At 32.8% G+C, this 17288-nt stretch overlaps 1 protein-coding gene across 13 annotated transcripts in view; it reads right to left on the reverse strand.

Moving 5' to 3' along the window:
- The window catches only part of SLMAP (sarcolemma associated protein), a 146605-nt gene that overhangs the window by 48194 nt on the left and 81123 nt on the right, over window positions 1–17288 (reverse strand). For 3 of the 13 annotated variants that reach the window (XM_080819399.1, XM_080819389.1, XM_080819394.1), the window contains exons 5-14: window positions 16411–16447; window positions 14660–14722; window positions 11089–11184; window positions 10788–10859; window positions 9312–9452; window positions 8088–8225; window positions 6879–7047; window positions 6741–6791; window positions 6204–6254; window positions 1706–1768 (exon numbers count right to left, since the gene is read on the reverse strand). In XM_080819399.1, coding sequence (XP_080675525.1) covers window positions 1706–1768; window positions 6204–6254; window positions 6741–6791; window positions 6879–7047; window positions 8088–8225; window positions 9312–9452; window positions 10788–10859; window positions 11089–11184; window positions 14660–14722; window positions 16411–16447 — 881 coding nt within the window. The remainder of the gene's footprint in view (window positions 1–1705; window positions 1769–6203; window positions 6255–6740; window positions 6792–6878; window positions 7048–8087; window positions 8226–9311; window positions 9453–10787; window positions 10860–11088; window positions 11185–14659; window positions 14723–16410; window positions 16448–17288) is intronic. The other 10 variants (XM_080819401.1, XM_080819395.1, XM_080819390.1 and 7 more) reach the window with 5 other exon arrangements.

Raw genomic sequence — 17288 nt, forward strand, 5'->3', positions numbered from 1 at the left:
GCAGAGGGGGAGTGGGAAAGGAGAAGCAGCTGAGCAGGGAGTCCAATGTGGGGCTCGATCCCAGGACCTTGGGATCATGACCTGAGCCAACAAGGCAGAGGCTTTAACGACTGAGCCACCCAGGTGCCCCCAAATATCTTTTTCTTAATGTAAAACAAACATCATTCTGTATTACAATTACAGCTAAATATTTTACACATTGTATAATAATATTTTAAAAGATTCTTGCAAATTGTAACTTAGTAAGTCTTTTTTTGGATAGTTCTCTGTTCATATTTCTTTGGGTTCAAAATACAAATCACAAAAATTTAAAATAAAACTAACTTATTAAAAAATGGTCACGTGCAATAAAACAAGTATAAAATCCTTCTCCTAAAGATTTGTATTTTAGACTATATTTTGCTTTTAGTTGGTTTCAGTGGATACCAATTATTTTGCCCCAAATCCCTGTGCCAATGTCCCATAAAAGTGAAATTTCATGATCAGAAGATAACAAAAACATGAACTAATCTTTGTGTTATGGAAAAGTTTTAAAGGACAAAGAAATATGCTATTAAATAATTTTCCTCAAAATAAATACTTCAATTATTAAATGATTATTAAAGTATTTCCTTCAAAATAGTATTAAACTGACATTCAACATCATAATCTCTAAAATGGACAAAATAGAAGCCCTTCTAAAACTATTAAATGAAATTCCAGGTTTCCTTAAGGCATTTCCGAGGAGTATAACATCTGATCCACTGATTTTGTCTGCTATAATTACCAGGTGTGACCCTTACAAAGCTCAAGTGCTCCTGAGACTGTGTGTGTGAGGAGGAGAGAGAACCACATATGCTTGCACATCCACAAGATGAGCTCATGAGCATAAAAACACGGGAAGTCATTCAATTCAAAAACAGAGCGAACAGGAAGAGAAAAATGCTCAGCAAAGTATATTTTATATCTGGTAGGAAAAAGTATAGATGTCATCAATAAATCTTTATTACACATAGTGACCTTTAATTATCACTAAGATGAAAAGAATATCACAACCTCAGGATTTAAGCAGCCACGTGATTTTCAATTAAGAGGGAATTCATGACACTTTCGCTCAGAATTCAGCAGAGGTCCAAATCACCTCAAAAGCCAATCTATCCATCTTTATTAGTAAAGACAGCCTTCCCCAGAGTAGGTGGTTGATGTCAGACTGTAGGACAATCTATTGCTACTCCTCCCCTAAAAAGGTTCCTGCTACATTAAGGGCCATCTTCAGATCTGAGTGCCCAAACAAAATCACCGTTTTCATAGCTTTATTTAATCATTTAAGAAATTTATTTAAAAACTTCAAATGCAAACCTGTGATAGAACTAGAACTTAAAACAGGCTAATGTTAATACCACCTCTTAAGTGTCCATACATAAAGTTTAGGTGCTTGACATTCCATTTTATTCCCTGCTCAACAATAATTTTTTTTGGTAAAAGCTGAAACTTTTTTTTTTTTTTTTGTGGGCAATATGAAATCTCTTTGAAGGCAAATGCCACAAAAATAATTTTCTCAAAAGAGAGAAGCCAAAACAGTGTAAAAAGTACTGCTGCTGTCTGAAGATGGCCCTCTGTGCACTTCTTCGATAACAAACACATTGAGATCTTAATTTTTCCTCTCATTTTTCAATTTCTGCCCCTGACTGCATTAAAATCAATGTGAAAAATACTCTGTACTCACTCTGGCATTCTATGAATTGATGAATAAAAGTGCAGTCCCCGCCACTCTTTGAAAGCAAGTGCTCTAATAAAGAAAGAAACACCTTTAAGGATATAGTTTGTTGCTGTTCTTGAAAACCAACAGCAAACGTAGGAAAACGGAAATGTATTAACATGAGTGACTCTGAATAAGATTCATAAAAGTTTAATATTTTTAAATATTAACAGCAGAGATATTTTGGAGTTAAATAAAACTAAATGACTGAAAATTATAATTATATAATCATTGACTTGTACCCTGATAGTTAGCTTTTAAAGGTACAGTTTCTATCCAAAGAGCTCAAGAAAACCATAGATAAATTGCTTTAAAAAGCTTTTCCCACTTTTAAAATATACCTTTCTCCATGAGTGCTTAATAAATACCTGTAAATAATTTTGAAATTTTATTATTTGTTCTTACTGAATTTTCAAATAACTGTTTTCTAACAGTCCCTCTTCAAAGCTATTCTTAGGTAAGAGGCAAAAGATAAATATTTTAAGAATACCATAAAATAATGCCTTAAAATTTTTAAGACACTGATGCAACATTTCCATTTTTAGACTTTCATTTCACAAATAAACTTTCCCTCTGAGTTATTTAATCTGTCCTTTATATACTCTCAAAATATTACATTGTTTATCTCTACCCAAATGACTAAAGTCAATACCTACACATTTTAAAATAAGAGCCTGAAAAATGGTTTTGCTCAGGTCAAACAGAATTTTTGTTTTATTGAGTGGAAAGAATCAAAACCTAACAGGAGTTTAAGAAAAGTTTCAACACTTTTCTTACAATAATCTTTACTTATATTGATTCAAAGAGTTAACTTCTGAATCTGGGTAACATCCTTCAATTATATCTCCGGATCTTTCAAAACTCCTAAGGAGACTTTGGAAGTTCAAGTGTTAAAAATATACCCCAGTATGATGACTATCTGGAAGGTGTGCAAGCACTAAAAGCTGTCAAAGAGGACACAAGTTAGTACTACTCAGACCGTGAAAGCCTCTTTTCTTTTCTCATTTCAACCAACCAACCACCTGCTCATCATCTCAACTTTGCTTGAGAGGCAGGGAGGCATCTCCTATTCTGATCACATTACAACTTCTCTTGATATCTTACTAATGCCACCTCCTTCACCTTCCTACTGAAATCTGTCATTCTCCTTTACCTATTGACATGGTGTACAGAGCCTCTAGTCAAGAGTTATATATACATATATATCATTTTTATATGATATGTGTGTATAGTTGTATATAATTGTATAGTTATATAGTTACACTACATAGAGATACAATATAGCCCCCAAAAAGAAAAAAAAAAAAAGGCTAGCTGTAACAGAAATTTGAAAAAAAATCTAATAAATAGCATTTGCTGATTGGAGCCAAGAAATCCAAAGCAGGAGTCCTCAGTTAAATGGTAATCAACATGATCAAAAGTTGTTTGACATAAATCCTAAGCTATGATAACATTTTCAGAACTCCAACTATACAACTTCATGCTTAAGTAAGAAAACGCATCTGAAACCAAATTTTAACCTAAAGGACTTATTGGAACTTTTTTGAGAAAATTCTGACTGTCATCACAGGACATCAGATGACATTTATTAATGCAGTACATCCCCTATTACTCACTAAGCCACTAATCACCCTTTTATGTACTCTGATTTTAATATCTAGACTCTAGATCAAAATATTTATCATACTAGTTTAGATAAAATGCAAGATTAATATAAAATATATCTGTACGACTTCTACAAAGGCATTTTCTAAGATATGAAAGAAAAGTCTTTCAGATAGTATATGTAAAAGATTTGGATGATGACACTTTTAATACTTCATTACTTGAATTCAGCCCCTTGGGAATTCACTTTGCCAAAACTATAAAAGATGTCACTGATAATGCAAAAAGAATCAGATACATGAGCCTGGGGGAGGGGGGAGCCATGTCTAAGATCCCAAACAGGGCTGCAGAAATATAAAGAAAAGACAGATACAGAAACAAAAGAGAGAGCTGTGATACTTAAAATGTGTTTTATTTATACATGAGTTTTCTATAAATTTTGATTTTCTATACTACCTGTGCTGTCCGACACACATGCTCAATACACATGTGGACTGAGCCCTGAAAAAATGACTAGTTTAAATTGATATATGTTGTAAATGTAAAATAAATATATGCTGGTTTCAAAGACTTACCAAGGAAAAAATGTGAAATACTTCATTTATAATCTTTTAATACTGATTACATGTTGAAATAATATTTTTGATATAGTGAGTTAAAGTAAATATGTTATTAAACATTATTAAAATACGTTAGCAACACTTTACCTGTTTCTTTTTATATTTTTAATGTGGTTACCAAAAATTTTTAAATTATGTATGTGGTTCTCATAATATTTCTATTAGACAGTACTTTTCTGTACTAAGATATATTTGAATTATGCTTACCAGATAAGATACAAAAAATTTATAGTATAAAACCTGTGCTTATAGCAGCTACTTAAGATTTAAGTAATTTCAAAAATAGAGTTTACTAGAGAAACGGCATTAATTTTAACAACCCCAGATACTTTTTAAAACATTCTCTTAAAACTATACTTGGTTCTCGCTCTACTATTTAAAGAGCAATTTTAGATAAAGTCATATCTGATAGCATATTGTTGCTACGGACTTTGATAATACTGGAATGCTTAATAATTGGTTTGTAATAACAAATGACTCAGAACAGACTCATTCCAAAATCCACTCTGTATTAAATCTGGTATAATGATGCTTTTGTGCATATCAAGATATTTACTACTCCATTTCGTTAAAGATACTGTGTAGGTCACTCTCACACCACTCAATTTATCACCACTAAAAAACAATGATGGTAAGAAGTACCCTAAAGTATCCAAAATATCTTATTCAGTCTTAAATCAAGGAGTTGTCTATAACTATCCTCATCTCAGCAAAAAATTTTAAGCAGTAATCTGACAACTCTAAAATAGTATAAAGATGATTTACTGTATATAAAGGGATTCTCTTAACTGAAGGAACAGTATGTTCCCAGCCTAAGTTAACACTAACATTATTAATAAATAACGTTTAAGTCAAAATGGTGATGAATTGGAATAATAAGTGTTCATGCCAGAAAGAGGAAAAAATAAAAGCAAATAATGACACCAAAAAATAAAAATTCATTTAACAATGATAAGCTTTTAGAAGGTGAGGATTAAGTCATTTTATATATATTTGTTAAATATAATTAATAGAGAAATTAGTAATATCAGTAATGAATATAAACTATACCTTTAAAAAATTCTCATATTGAAACTCAAACTGGAATTCTAAAATGTAGATGTATTTTATAAAACACATACAAAATAGTCAAATAACAATGATTAATGGCAATAACATTTAATTTAGAGCTTTAAGATTTGTTATAGAATATATGTAATATTAGATCTTGAGCTTACAGCTCACATATACATGATTACATGAGTCTACCGTGCTGGTTCCTGATTAAAAGCCAACTACACAAAAACAAAAACAAAAAAGTACCTCCTAACTTTATCAGAGTTGGCTGTGCCCCAAGGACTACAAAAATATCCCCTGACACATGAAAAAAAAATTTAATAAGAAGTTCTGAGTGTTACCCTTGATATCTTGCACTAACTTCTATATAAAAACTAAGAAGAGAGGTACATAGTTTTATAAATGTGGAAAATAATTTTATGCATTCTGTGCTTCAAGCATCTAACGTAGGATCTGGCACATAGCTGGTGCTCAGTTAAAGCTGGATGGGTGGAAATGGAGGAGGATGAATGGGGATCTTCCCAACTGAAGGAATGTACAAGCCATATGGTAAAAAGTACCCCATGCAGTAACAGAAAAACCAAGAGTAGCTATACATTTTTGGCAAGAGATAATGCAAGCTATCTAGAAAGAAGGGTCATAGTAAACTAATCCTTAACTAATAAATGATTTTTCAGATAGCAGAAATGACTGACTCTGTTTTTTCTGATTAAAGAAACAGATACACAGTATAAAGAAAGCAGTTTCTATGACATATCCAAGAGCTCAATGGGCTGTTAAATAAGCTCTTGGCCAGGAATGGGGCAGGGCACAAACATTAAAAATGGAAGCCCTGTATCCTCAGGAAACAGTACTTGATGGAAGAAAATTAAAGTAGAGTTCTTTGAAAAACATACTGGGGGAGAAAGCTATACTGTGTATATAAACCAATGCTAAAGTTGAACTTTGTCATTTTTGTTATTTGAATAATTAAAATTTCCATATAACATGGGATATCTAACCAAAAATCATAGCATTAAGAATTACAAAATAAAGGGAAGCTTTTTTTAATGCTGGGATTCAATGGTCTATGAACTGCATGCTTTTCGTTCCAACACTTAAAACCTTAAAACACTGATCTCTCTATCCTGCTTAAATAGTAAAAGGATATCATGAAAGAAAAACATTTAAGTTTTTTACACTACCTTTTTCTGTGCTCCCATTTATTTTAGGTAAGAAGTCATCAACTTGTATCCCTAGGATTAAGACAGTGTATCATTGCCTTATCAAAGAAAGCGTTACTTTAAAACTGGTCTCAACTGTAACCATGGCATTTTGTATTCCTACTTACATTAACACAGTAAAGCACACTTTAAATTTGTTTTTACAAGAAGGGTTCAACTGACCATTTTCTATTGACTCAGAGAAAAAGCTACAACTGCCCAGTAGCTTTCCAATGAACCTCAAAAGAAAAAGGGTCCTGCTTTGCGTGTATTTTCTTATTTAAATATCTCTAAGTAGAGCGTCTCAGATGCAGAAATTTCATTTATCTCAAAGACTAAACAATGGTGCCCACTGGTGGCAATCAAGCATATTTTTAAGGAAATTTTCTGAAAGACTGTAGATATTTTATACCTAAAACATGAAATACACTCTTAAAATAAGTACCCCATGAGAAAGTAAACATCAAAAATTCAATGATAAAATTCAGCTTTAAATAAGAAACTGGGTGACACACCTACCTAAACTGCTGCATTCTTTAAGAGTTTTCTCCTGAAGATGTTCTAACCGTACTGTAAATAAAAGTCCAAGAAAAAGATATTTCACAGATAAAAGAAAAAAAAATCAAATCAAATCAACTTCTGGATTAGGTAACTTACCTTGTAAAGCTGTTAGCCTTTCATTGGTGAAGTCATTATCAGCTTGCAAAGCTTCTATTTTTGCCTGGAGCTCCTGTTCTTTTTCTTCCATTTCATCTATTTTATGTTGTAATTCTTTTTTCTCAGCTTGTCCCTTCTGTTGGATTTCTTCTTGTTTTCCCTCTGCTACCTGTTGAGAAAGAAAAAAAAAAATCCATTTATTTGCTTTCAGAGGCCTAAAGCAGGACTGCTTTTATTCACCACAAACTTCTAAGGAGAATATTCAATATTATAGAAAATATTTGTAAATGTCAAAATAATGTCATGCTTCTCTATCACCTAGGAAAGAAAAACTTGTAGCAAGCAAACAGGCCTAATACATACAAGTAAGGGGGTCAAAATGAAAAACTCCAAAGTTTTCAAGAGGGAAATATGTAAGGTTTTCCCCTAAAATTACTATTGTTTAAATTACTTTGTAAGTTCTAAAATGTAATTTACTCTGATATTTTAAACAAAACTGCATTTAGTTGAAAGAATGATGATCATAAGCATTTTTCAAAATGACCTCCATTTAACTAGACCAATCTTTAAAACTATTACAGGTTCACCAACCACACAGAGGGGAGGTATGCCCTAGTCTTCTCTAACAAATATATATTTTCTAGCCACTCATTTCATGGTTTCAATTATTTAAAGATGGGTCTTCAAAACTCAGTTATAACATTTAAGGGACCAACTTGACATTACTTATGGCCTCACTTGTCCTTATCCTAAATGCCCTATAGCTATAGGGAGCTGCCACCGACGCAGTTAATAGCATCCCTGGAGGCTCCAAAGGTCCATACTGATGACTCCAAGTTACTTCTGGGCTTGTTTCAGCACTAAGATAGTTGGGCTCTGCCTTTGGGGCTGCCCAAGGATAAGCAGATTCAAGTTTTTAAAAAGTCTAAGTATCTTGGGGTTTGCTGATTTACATCTATTTCCTGTTATGTATTAAAAGATACCTGTTGTGAAATACTATTTATTTCCATGCAGAGGAAATATGTCAGCTCTTACAGACTTTCAATTATCTGTGGCAGTGGAGTTTGGGCTAAATAGCACCTTTTCTTTACTACATATTTCAACCATTACCAATTTTTATATCAACAGCTATTCAGCAATACCTAACCTCTTAATCTACCCAGTATGTTAGGGACAATTAACAAACTTTCAGGTTGAGTAAATACATACCTTTAATTTATCAGATAAATCTTTAATCTCATTAACTGCTCCATTATATTTATTGGCTAATTCTCTTAATTCTTCCTGAGTCCGTTCATTCATTTCTTTAAGATGTGTACATTCATCTTCAGTATTACTCAGACTTCGCTGTAATTCAAGTTTACAGATAACTAATTTAGAATAAATGCACATTCTAAATTCAACTTATAAAAAGTGTTAATTCTATGGGCTGCTCTAAATTATTATCTGCCCCAACATAAGAATTTTAATTTACTTTAGGTACATGCTAAAACAGAAAATACAACAAAAAAACTGAAAAACAAAACAAAACAACAGAAAGGGGGCAGGGGAGGAAAGGATGTTACTTTTATATAACTACTCTTTTAAAAGGCCACTGGTTATGACTTTTAGACTTGAAAATATTTTAAGCTTATCAATTCTTGAAAGCAAGTTTAATACTATGCATAATCAACTTAATAAGAAAATTAGAAGACAGGTAGCAATTTTCTTTCCTTGCACATCAAATCAGTGACACGACAGTGAATTAGTTACGACGGGATAAGGCTATTATAGAAACTATTACTATAACATATTCTATAGTATATACTATATATAGTAATTTTACTGTTCAGTTTACAATGGGCATTTTAACTAAATCCAGTAAGAAGTAACTTCTGTGGTAATTTGGCAGCGGTTCAAAGGAATAACCTACATTATCAATTAGGTTATTTTTAAAGCAATGAAAATCACATTTTGATTGTTCCTAAAAGACCAAGAAAGGACCTCAGAGATATTTTCCCTTTGACCTCCAAAGTTAGACACAGTTTTCTTCTCCAGAGGGTGGGTAAATAAGAACAGTGGTAAGGTTCTCCACCTTCCACTAACTATCCTCCACTGGAAGAAAAGCAAAACTAGGTGACAGGAGATCAATTCCCTCCACATATCACAGTCCACTGTGTGAGAGGCCGAATCCTAAGCAGAATGCACATAGTAAGACTCCCTGATGAGGCTTTTATTTGCTCGGTCACTGAGTAGGAACCACGAGCACCGGACTCACATGGATATGTTGAAAATTCCTAACAAGGAAAACAGCATATTATCCCTTCCCACTTCACAGACAGGAAATATTTCTTAGCTATATAATACTAGAGTTTAAAATGTCCTACAATATTAGCAATTTTAGGCTAAAAATTTTTAACATACTACCATTTTATATTTGTTAAAATGAAATACCTCAACTTCTGAAAGTTTTCTAACCACTTCAATTTTCTCCTGAAGAACCCGCCTCAGGGACTCTTTGGCTGTCGTCTCATAGTTGTGTTTATCCTCCTGTAATGCTATAAGTTCCTTCCGTAAACTATCTTCTGTTTGATTCTAGGATTAGAAGACATTTATAATTATAGCCAAGTAATTTCTGTAAGTATTTACCATTTGAAAAAATAACACATTATGATGCCCTTTGAATTCTATACTGATGTATCTCCAAACAGAAATAATGTTGGCCCTGTATTAACTGAAGCTGTATTTAAAAGTTGCATTGCAAATTATGCCTTCACAAATATGTTAATCCATACTTCCAATAGAAAAAAAAGTCTAAGGAAGTGGAGAATTTCTCTCAAATGTACAAAATGAATTAAGTCGCCTATCTGTCATATTCTCTACAAGCCACAATATTTACATTTGTGGGTAAAAATAATCTATTACTTTCAAAGGGGCCAAGCATTTTAAAATAATGGTTAACCATTAGGAATAAGGAATAAGGAATAAAAGCACCCTGAAGAAAAAGATGACTCTAGTTCTGAGGCAGGAAATATACAAGACGAGTCTGGAACACCTTGTCTAAAATGACAGCAGGAAGCTATCAGTTTGCTGGGGTTCTACCAAAAGGACTCAGGCACCAAAGATGGGAAAATGTGAGCATCAATAAGAACAACAAAAGGAATAGGCTGAAACACATGAAATATATTCAAATCTCAGTTTGGGGAAAAAAAACACTTCATGGTCATTCTTTGGTGGATGAGAAGGAACCAATTTTGAAATTTAGTAAATAAATGGAGAAAATCACTTATCCTTCTTTTCCTAAGAAAATGACTTCAGGGTAACCAAATGGTTTATGAGGAGGAATAGAAGTATTTATAGAAGTAATCCAGATAATAAATGAAGGAATAACAGAACTACATTACCACCATTTTTGCAAGCCCTAATAATGGATCTAGGCAAGAATCATCAAAGATTGTTAATATCTCAAAAGAAAGACAACTAGATAGTATGGTGCCTTCTGGTGAAAGTACACAATACTATTCATGAAGTACTGCTGGCAAAAAAAGAGATGAACCTAAATTAGATCAAATCTCTAGATCAAACTACCAATTTATGGTGTGGGAGGAGAGCTAGAAGAAATGTTTAAATAACAATCCAGACTGAGGGAAATTATAGAGGACAAATGACCCAGTTTCTCCAGCAAATATCAACTGTGATAGAAAACAAAGAAAGAGTTGTATATGGGTATTCAATACACAATTCTTTCTTCTTACATGTATGTTTGAAATTTCCTATAATGAAAAAAGATTTGAAAGAATGTGAAAACATATAAATGTTTTAGCATGTACACAAATGACAAAGAAATGAAGCTACATAAAAAACTATGCATTTTTCATGCATAGTTTATGCATTTTTCTTTAAGGATCTTTACTTGAGATTAATACTTACTTTGGAGCATGCCTGTAATTGGTTTCCCATAACTTCTAACCGTGATAAGAGTCTATCTTCATCTATTAAAGCCTGTTGAAAAATTAATTCAAATCCCAGAGTAATTAAAAAATTACACATATCAAAAAGGTTGCTACTGCCCAAAAAAGATATAAAATCATAAAACTGACCAACACCCATTGTAAAATGCTACATTTTCAATATTTGGTCATTCAGAAATAACTTTGCCTTTGCCTGCTAACATCTAAGGGATATTAAACTATTCTTAAATGCTTCTTGAATATAAAGGCAAATGGAATACCTGCCAACTGGTATCTGAAGCCTCTTGGGTGATGGCTAGTAGCCGCTGAAGTGTGGCTAACTTCTGTTCCAACATCTGTTCCCGATGTAAGGCCTCCTAATAGTACAAATCACAAAAGAGATTTTAATAAACTCAACATGATCCTTGAAGAGAAATCAAAGTACATTCTGAAAATATTCTCATTTTACATCCCACTTTGTATCTTACTTTCAAACCTGAAAAATCTACCTTGTAAAATATATATAAGCCACATCATTTCAGTCCTATTTCCTGGACTGTTGGGGTACTGAGCTATACCTTTCCCTATTAACAGAAAATAAGTGCCCTATTTTTGTTTTCCTTTTACTCATAATTCACAAGCATTAAAAAAAGAGGAAACCCAGATTAGAAGAATTCAACAAATGTTATTAACCTTCCATTTTATATATATCTATATATAAAGATATCCTTGTATATATCTATATATGTGTGTGTATATATACACACACACAAACATTTTAAAATATATATACATATCTTTCGGAACAAACTAATTTCAAACTAAGCCAAACAATCTGGTCAGTAGCAAAGATATTTCTTAATGGCTTAGCTGTATGTGTATGACATCTAAAATAGAAATGTCTTTTAATTTTCCCTTTTAAGAATGTTACATATGTAAATATATATAAGGAGAGACACTACTTTGCAATCTCTTGCATTTTCAGGTGTTCTGAATCTTTGTGACTATATACTACTCAGCATCAATCAAATATGGCAAAAATAAGTAAGAGTCCACAAATGTAATTAAGGGGGGGGTGTCAAAGAGTTATATAACTATTTGGCAACTCCAAAGGGGTATTTTTACAGAGAAGGACGTTGGCAAGCAAATCCTTATCTCTAGGTCACTTGTTAACATTTGACAGCTGTTAAGAGGGTCTCCTTCACTAGAAGTCAAGGTGAAAATGCTCACACAGCATTCAGCTGTGGTTATGGCACATCTTTAAATTTCACTTTCTTCTATTCCCATCATTAGCCAAAGTAGAACACTTACTACCCTAATACCTCTGGAGCCACTTCAAAAAAAGAAGGATATGCTTCAAAGACAGTACTTGAGGTTTAAAGTACGCATTTATTTTTTCCCACATCCTTGATAAATAATGATTAAAGAAAATCTGATCTAATTAGTTACTGGTACCATTTTTAAAATATAACTCTAAAAGTATAGATTAAGGAATCCAACAAAAGTTAGAATCTAACACTTAGACTAGTTGCCAAGTTTATTTTAAGCTCTTTAAACATTCCTAATATCCAGGAAATTACATTAAATGCTGCAAAAAGTTTTACTTAAAAACAAACCCACCAAACAATCACTACTTCCACTAGATGGTGTAATTTCACCTTTTTAAGCTCAATTCCTTTTAGAGTTTCATTATTCCATGAACCACATCCTAACAAAAATCTAATACTTTCAGGAATGGCTTTTAGTGCTAAGGTGTGAAATGCATCTATTCTAGTTTCTACTCAAAAGTTTTACAATTTACATTAGAACTTTAGCAATTCAAAAAGATGTATACAGAAAAGATAACACCAGAAAAGGACAGTGAAAGATTATGCCCATTATGAATATTCAAAGAGCAGACAAAATTGGAAAAAGTACTGCAGTGGGTTAGGGCATCAGACTCACAGTCCCTGATGACTAGTAACTATATAGTGTACAGCCTCAGGAAATCCATTTTACCTATATGAGCCTCATATTTCCCATGTGAAAATGGAGATTATAGATATAGATTCATTTTTTTCTTCACAATTCTGTGAGGTACATGCTACTATACCCACATCATAGATGAAGAAAACAAGTCTCACGAAAGGGTTAAACAACCTTCCCAAAACTTCTGAAGTTAAAGCCACAGACCAAATCCAGGGAATTCTGGCTAGAGTCTATGCTTTCAGATATTCTACTAAACTGCAAATGTGTAAAACCGCTTTTCTATGCACCATTACATAATGCCTAGTGGAAGGTAATATCTAATTAAAACTCTGACAATTTTCAGACTTGTAAATTCTTAACAGAGGGAGAACTGCTCTTAGTGATTGGTTCTTATAAAGGAATGTAGGAACCAGGATACTGGTTTGATCCTATCAGTTTTAAAAAGCAAGTGGAGACCTACACATGTAGAATGATTCACCCAAAGTCAGAGAACTCAGTAGCAGAGCCAAGATAAAAAGTTTAATCTCTAAATTCTTGATCTAGGGTTTTTCTTCCACCATGCTCCCTCATCAGAATAATAAGAACAATAACCCAGCCCAAATGTCCCAAAATCAAGGGGTGGGGGGAAAGCCACGTATTTCCTTTTTGGAAATTTCTATGGCTCTTTAAATCCATTCCATGTATCTGCCCCAACAAAATATCCTTCTAAAGATCCAGCAGCATAGCATAGTGTTCAAGGGCAGACACTCTGAGGTCTGACTGTCTGGGTTCAAATCCCAGCTCTACCACAGAGTAGGTGCGTAATACTGTGTAAATTATTTAACTTTCCAGGCTCTCCGTTACTCCATCTATAAAAATGGGAATAAAATATGTACCTTACAGGATTATTCTGAAGAATAAATGAATACAGGTAAACTGCTAGACTAGAGTCTGGCATATAGTTAATATATATATTACATTATATTATATATATTATAATAATTTAATATATTATAATTATATATTATATTATAATGTATTATATTAATGTGTATATATTATTTATTATATTATAAATTAATCATCTATAATAAATGTACTATTTATTATATATTTATATATTATATTATATTGGTTATATATTATTATATATTATTATATATATATACTCACTTGCTATTAATATTATACTGAGCAACCAAGATCTCTCCAGGTTTAATTTTATTTAAAAGTCATCTATGAACTATTTTGAAACTTCCCCATATCTGAATGAAAGAAATACTTCTCTTGTACAGAACCCTATCTTTTTTAGACTTAATAATCCTGATTCTTTTTTTTTTTCCAGATTTTATTTAGCGCACAAGCATGGGTAGCGGCAGGCAGAGGGAAAAGCAGGCTCCCCGCTGAGCAAGGAGCACAATACGGGACTCGATCCCCAGACCCTAGGATTGTGACCTTAGCCAAAGACAGATGAGTAACTGACTGAGCCACCCAGGCACCCCAATAATCCTGATTCTTTTTATCCTTTCTTCATAAGACCTAGTTTTAATCCTTTTTTTAACTTTGAGAGATATTTCTTTTATATTTGTATCCAGCCAATATTTCTTTAGCCTATATTTGTGAACTAGCAAAATCAAATCTAAGTTGTTTAATTCTACTTTTAAAAACTAAGAATTTTCAAGATTTACTTTTTTTTTTTTTAAAGATTTTATTTATTTATTTGACAGACAGATCACAAGTAGGCAGAGAGGCAGGCAGAGAGAGAGAAGGGAGGAAGCAGGCTCCCTGCCGAGCAGAGAGCCCAATGCGGGGCTCGATCCCAGGACCCTGGGATCATGACCCGAGCCGAAGGCAGAGGCTTTAACCCACTGAGCCACCCAGGCACCCCTCAAGATTTACTTTTACCTGTAGATACTGAGAAAGCTGGAATAGTTCCTGAGAGTACATACTTGGAGTGTTAGCAGCAACCTAGAAACAAGTAACATAAGTACCAATAGTCACACAAAACATTTATAAAAGACATTAAAGCCCAACCAAGTCCCTGAAATGTCCATTTACCAAAATATGCAAAATAAAAATTATTTTTCAGCTTAACAAGTTCCTTTTGTTTTCAAAATATATCTGTCTCATGCCTAGAATTTGTAAATGGTACTATTTTTTGCTGACTAGTCTGAAATTTATAAGCAGGGTGGTGGAACAAGTACTACTCATGAAAACACTCCTTGATAAACCAAATCACAAACACAGCACAACAGCAATACTGCTCTTTCTTAATTCAGAAATAATACCTCCTAAATCAATAGATACATACTTATCCCCTTTACAATTCATTGTTAGATAGATAGTTTTTCAATACACCAAGAAGTCACAATTCTTTTAGAAGTAGCCATCTTCAAAATGGGAATTGTATGTGGGGGTGCAGGGAGAGACAGGACATGAAATATAACACTTTTCATGGCCAGAACAATGAAAATAGATTTGTTTTGGAAGGAAGGAAGGAGAACGAAGAGAGAGAGCAAGAGAGGTAGGGAAGAAGGGAATAGTTTTGTCTTTTTCATTCTTCTTTAAACTACAGGTAGGTTTAAGAAGAAAAAGATGGAAAATAATGGCATTTAAATTACAAATCACAGGAAAAATACTTAGAACTCAAGAGTATTAGAAGAAATACTTTCAATAAGGGGTTCTTCCCAAGTGTGGAACATAGAACCATGGCATTATTCACCCCCCACAAAAAGAAGATACTATTAGGTTGCTGTAACATTTACCCATATCCTCAATATTACCAAGCCTTATGTATCAACTTATTAATGATGTTAAATACCACTATTTCTGATTAGGTTCAGAAAGAATATTTTTATTAACATGCTAACTAGAATTCAGAGAAGTGGCATTATTTTTAAAGTTAGTCCTAAACTGGCAATGCCATTATTTACTTCTGAAATAATTCTTAGTATTACTAAGGTTGATGATCAACCACTTTTACTTCTAAAAAAGGAATCTCACAGAGAACTTCAGTTTCAGGCAGGCTTTCAGTCTTTATCCAAATGGAAGAAAAAAATGTGAACTATTTTACAATAGTTTTAGTACACTAAGAAAAAACACCCACATTCACACCAAGAGATATAGATTTTTTTTTTTGGTATTTAGCAATGATATCTACAGTTTATTACACAATTATTTCTGAACAAAAGGAAAAACACTAACAAGTAATTATCGCAAATTTTCTGACCAAATAAAGTTAAAACTAATTTTCAAGGACAATAAAAGAGCAATTTCTGTAAATCCATATTTCTATTTTTCTATGTGTAAGTATACGTTGGGTGAACTATTTGGGCAGAAAACTTAAATAGATATTTCTAGAGAGAATTGTATTCCAGAATAAAAAGTAGTAACTAACACTTTGTATCTCTGGCTAGAGCTCCTAGTCTATACTACTGGCCATTTAGTTGAGATAACAAAGGTTTTTTTCCTAAGAAACATCCATCCTAAATTTTCCAGATCAGAAGACTCCAATAACCAAATACCTGCATACACTGTATATCATTTGTTACAGAAGAAAAAAAATTCCTAGGTAAAGCATATTAAAAACAAATAAAAACATTTTCCAAAGCAATATAGCTGAGTTAGTTTAAAGAAAATAATCATTAGTAACTTACTTTGTCAACAGGACTTGGTAATGGAGCATGGATGACACTGAAAAGTAAAATTTAGAATTTTTTATCTAATTTCCTGACAACAGAGGAAACAGTATGACAGTACCAGAATATCTTAAACCCTAAAGTTGATACACTCGGTGTCATATAATTAAAACAATGTGAATTATTCTCTAATCCTTCATAAATCCATAGAATTCTTAGAAAAAAAGGTAATAAATACACAAATCTACCTTTTACACGATATATTTCTAATCACAAATCCAAAATTCAAAATTCAAAACGTATTAAATGCTCTTTGAGGATCCACTATTTAATGAGGGCTCTGGTGAATTCCATGACTATAGAACTTCTATACAGAAAATAAGCACTCCTTAAATTATCTATTTTTAATTCTGGAATGTGTAAATTATGTCCTTTTAAAATTAAATATTCCTATAAACAAAGTCTTAAAAAACAAAGTTCTCCTAGAAAGAAAGCTATGATTTGGAAACTTGTTCTAGTGGAGAACAACTTTAGCCAACCAAACAGTATTACTGTTCTCTACCTCACACACAAACAACTGAAAGCTTAGATGTAGGTATGAAACTAAACTCGGTATATTCCTTTAAAACTAAGCAGTAAACAGACAGTATAATTGGTACTAATTGCCTTTTGGGCCTTATAAAGTACTAACGACAGGCAGTATTACAGTGTAGCAGTTCAGCATGCAGGCTCAGATGCCATACTGACTGCGCCCACATTCTGGTTCTACTTACTAGGTGTGTAATCTTGGGCAAGTTTACCTAAGCACTATATAGGTCTCAGGTTCCTCATCCATAAAATGGGGATAATCATAAAAATAACCCCATGGGATAACTGTAAGCATTAAATGTGTTGTT

Source organism: Martes martes (genome assembly GCF_963455335.1).
Source record: "Martes martes genome assembly, chromosome: 1".
In the NCBI taxonomy this organism is placed as follows: Eukaryota; Metazoa; Chordata; class Mammalia; order Carnivora; family Mustelidae; genus Martes; species Martes martes.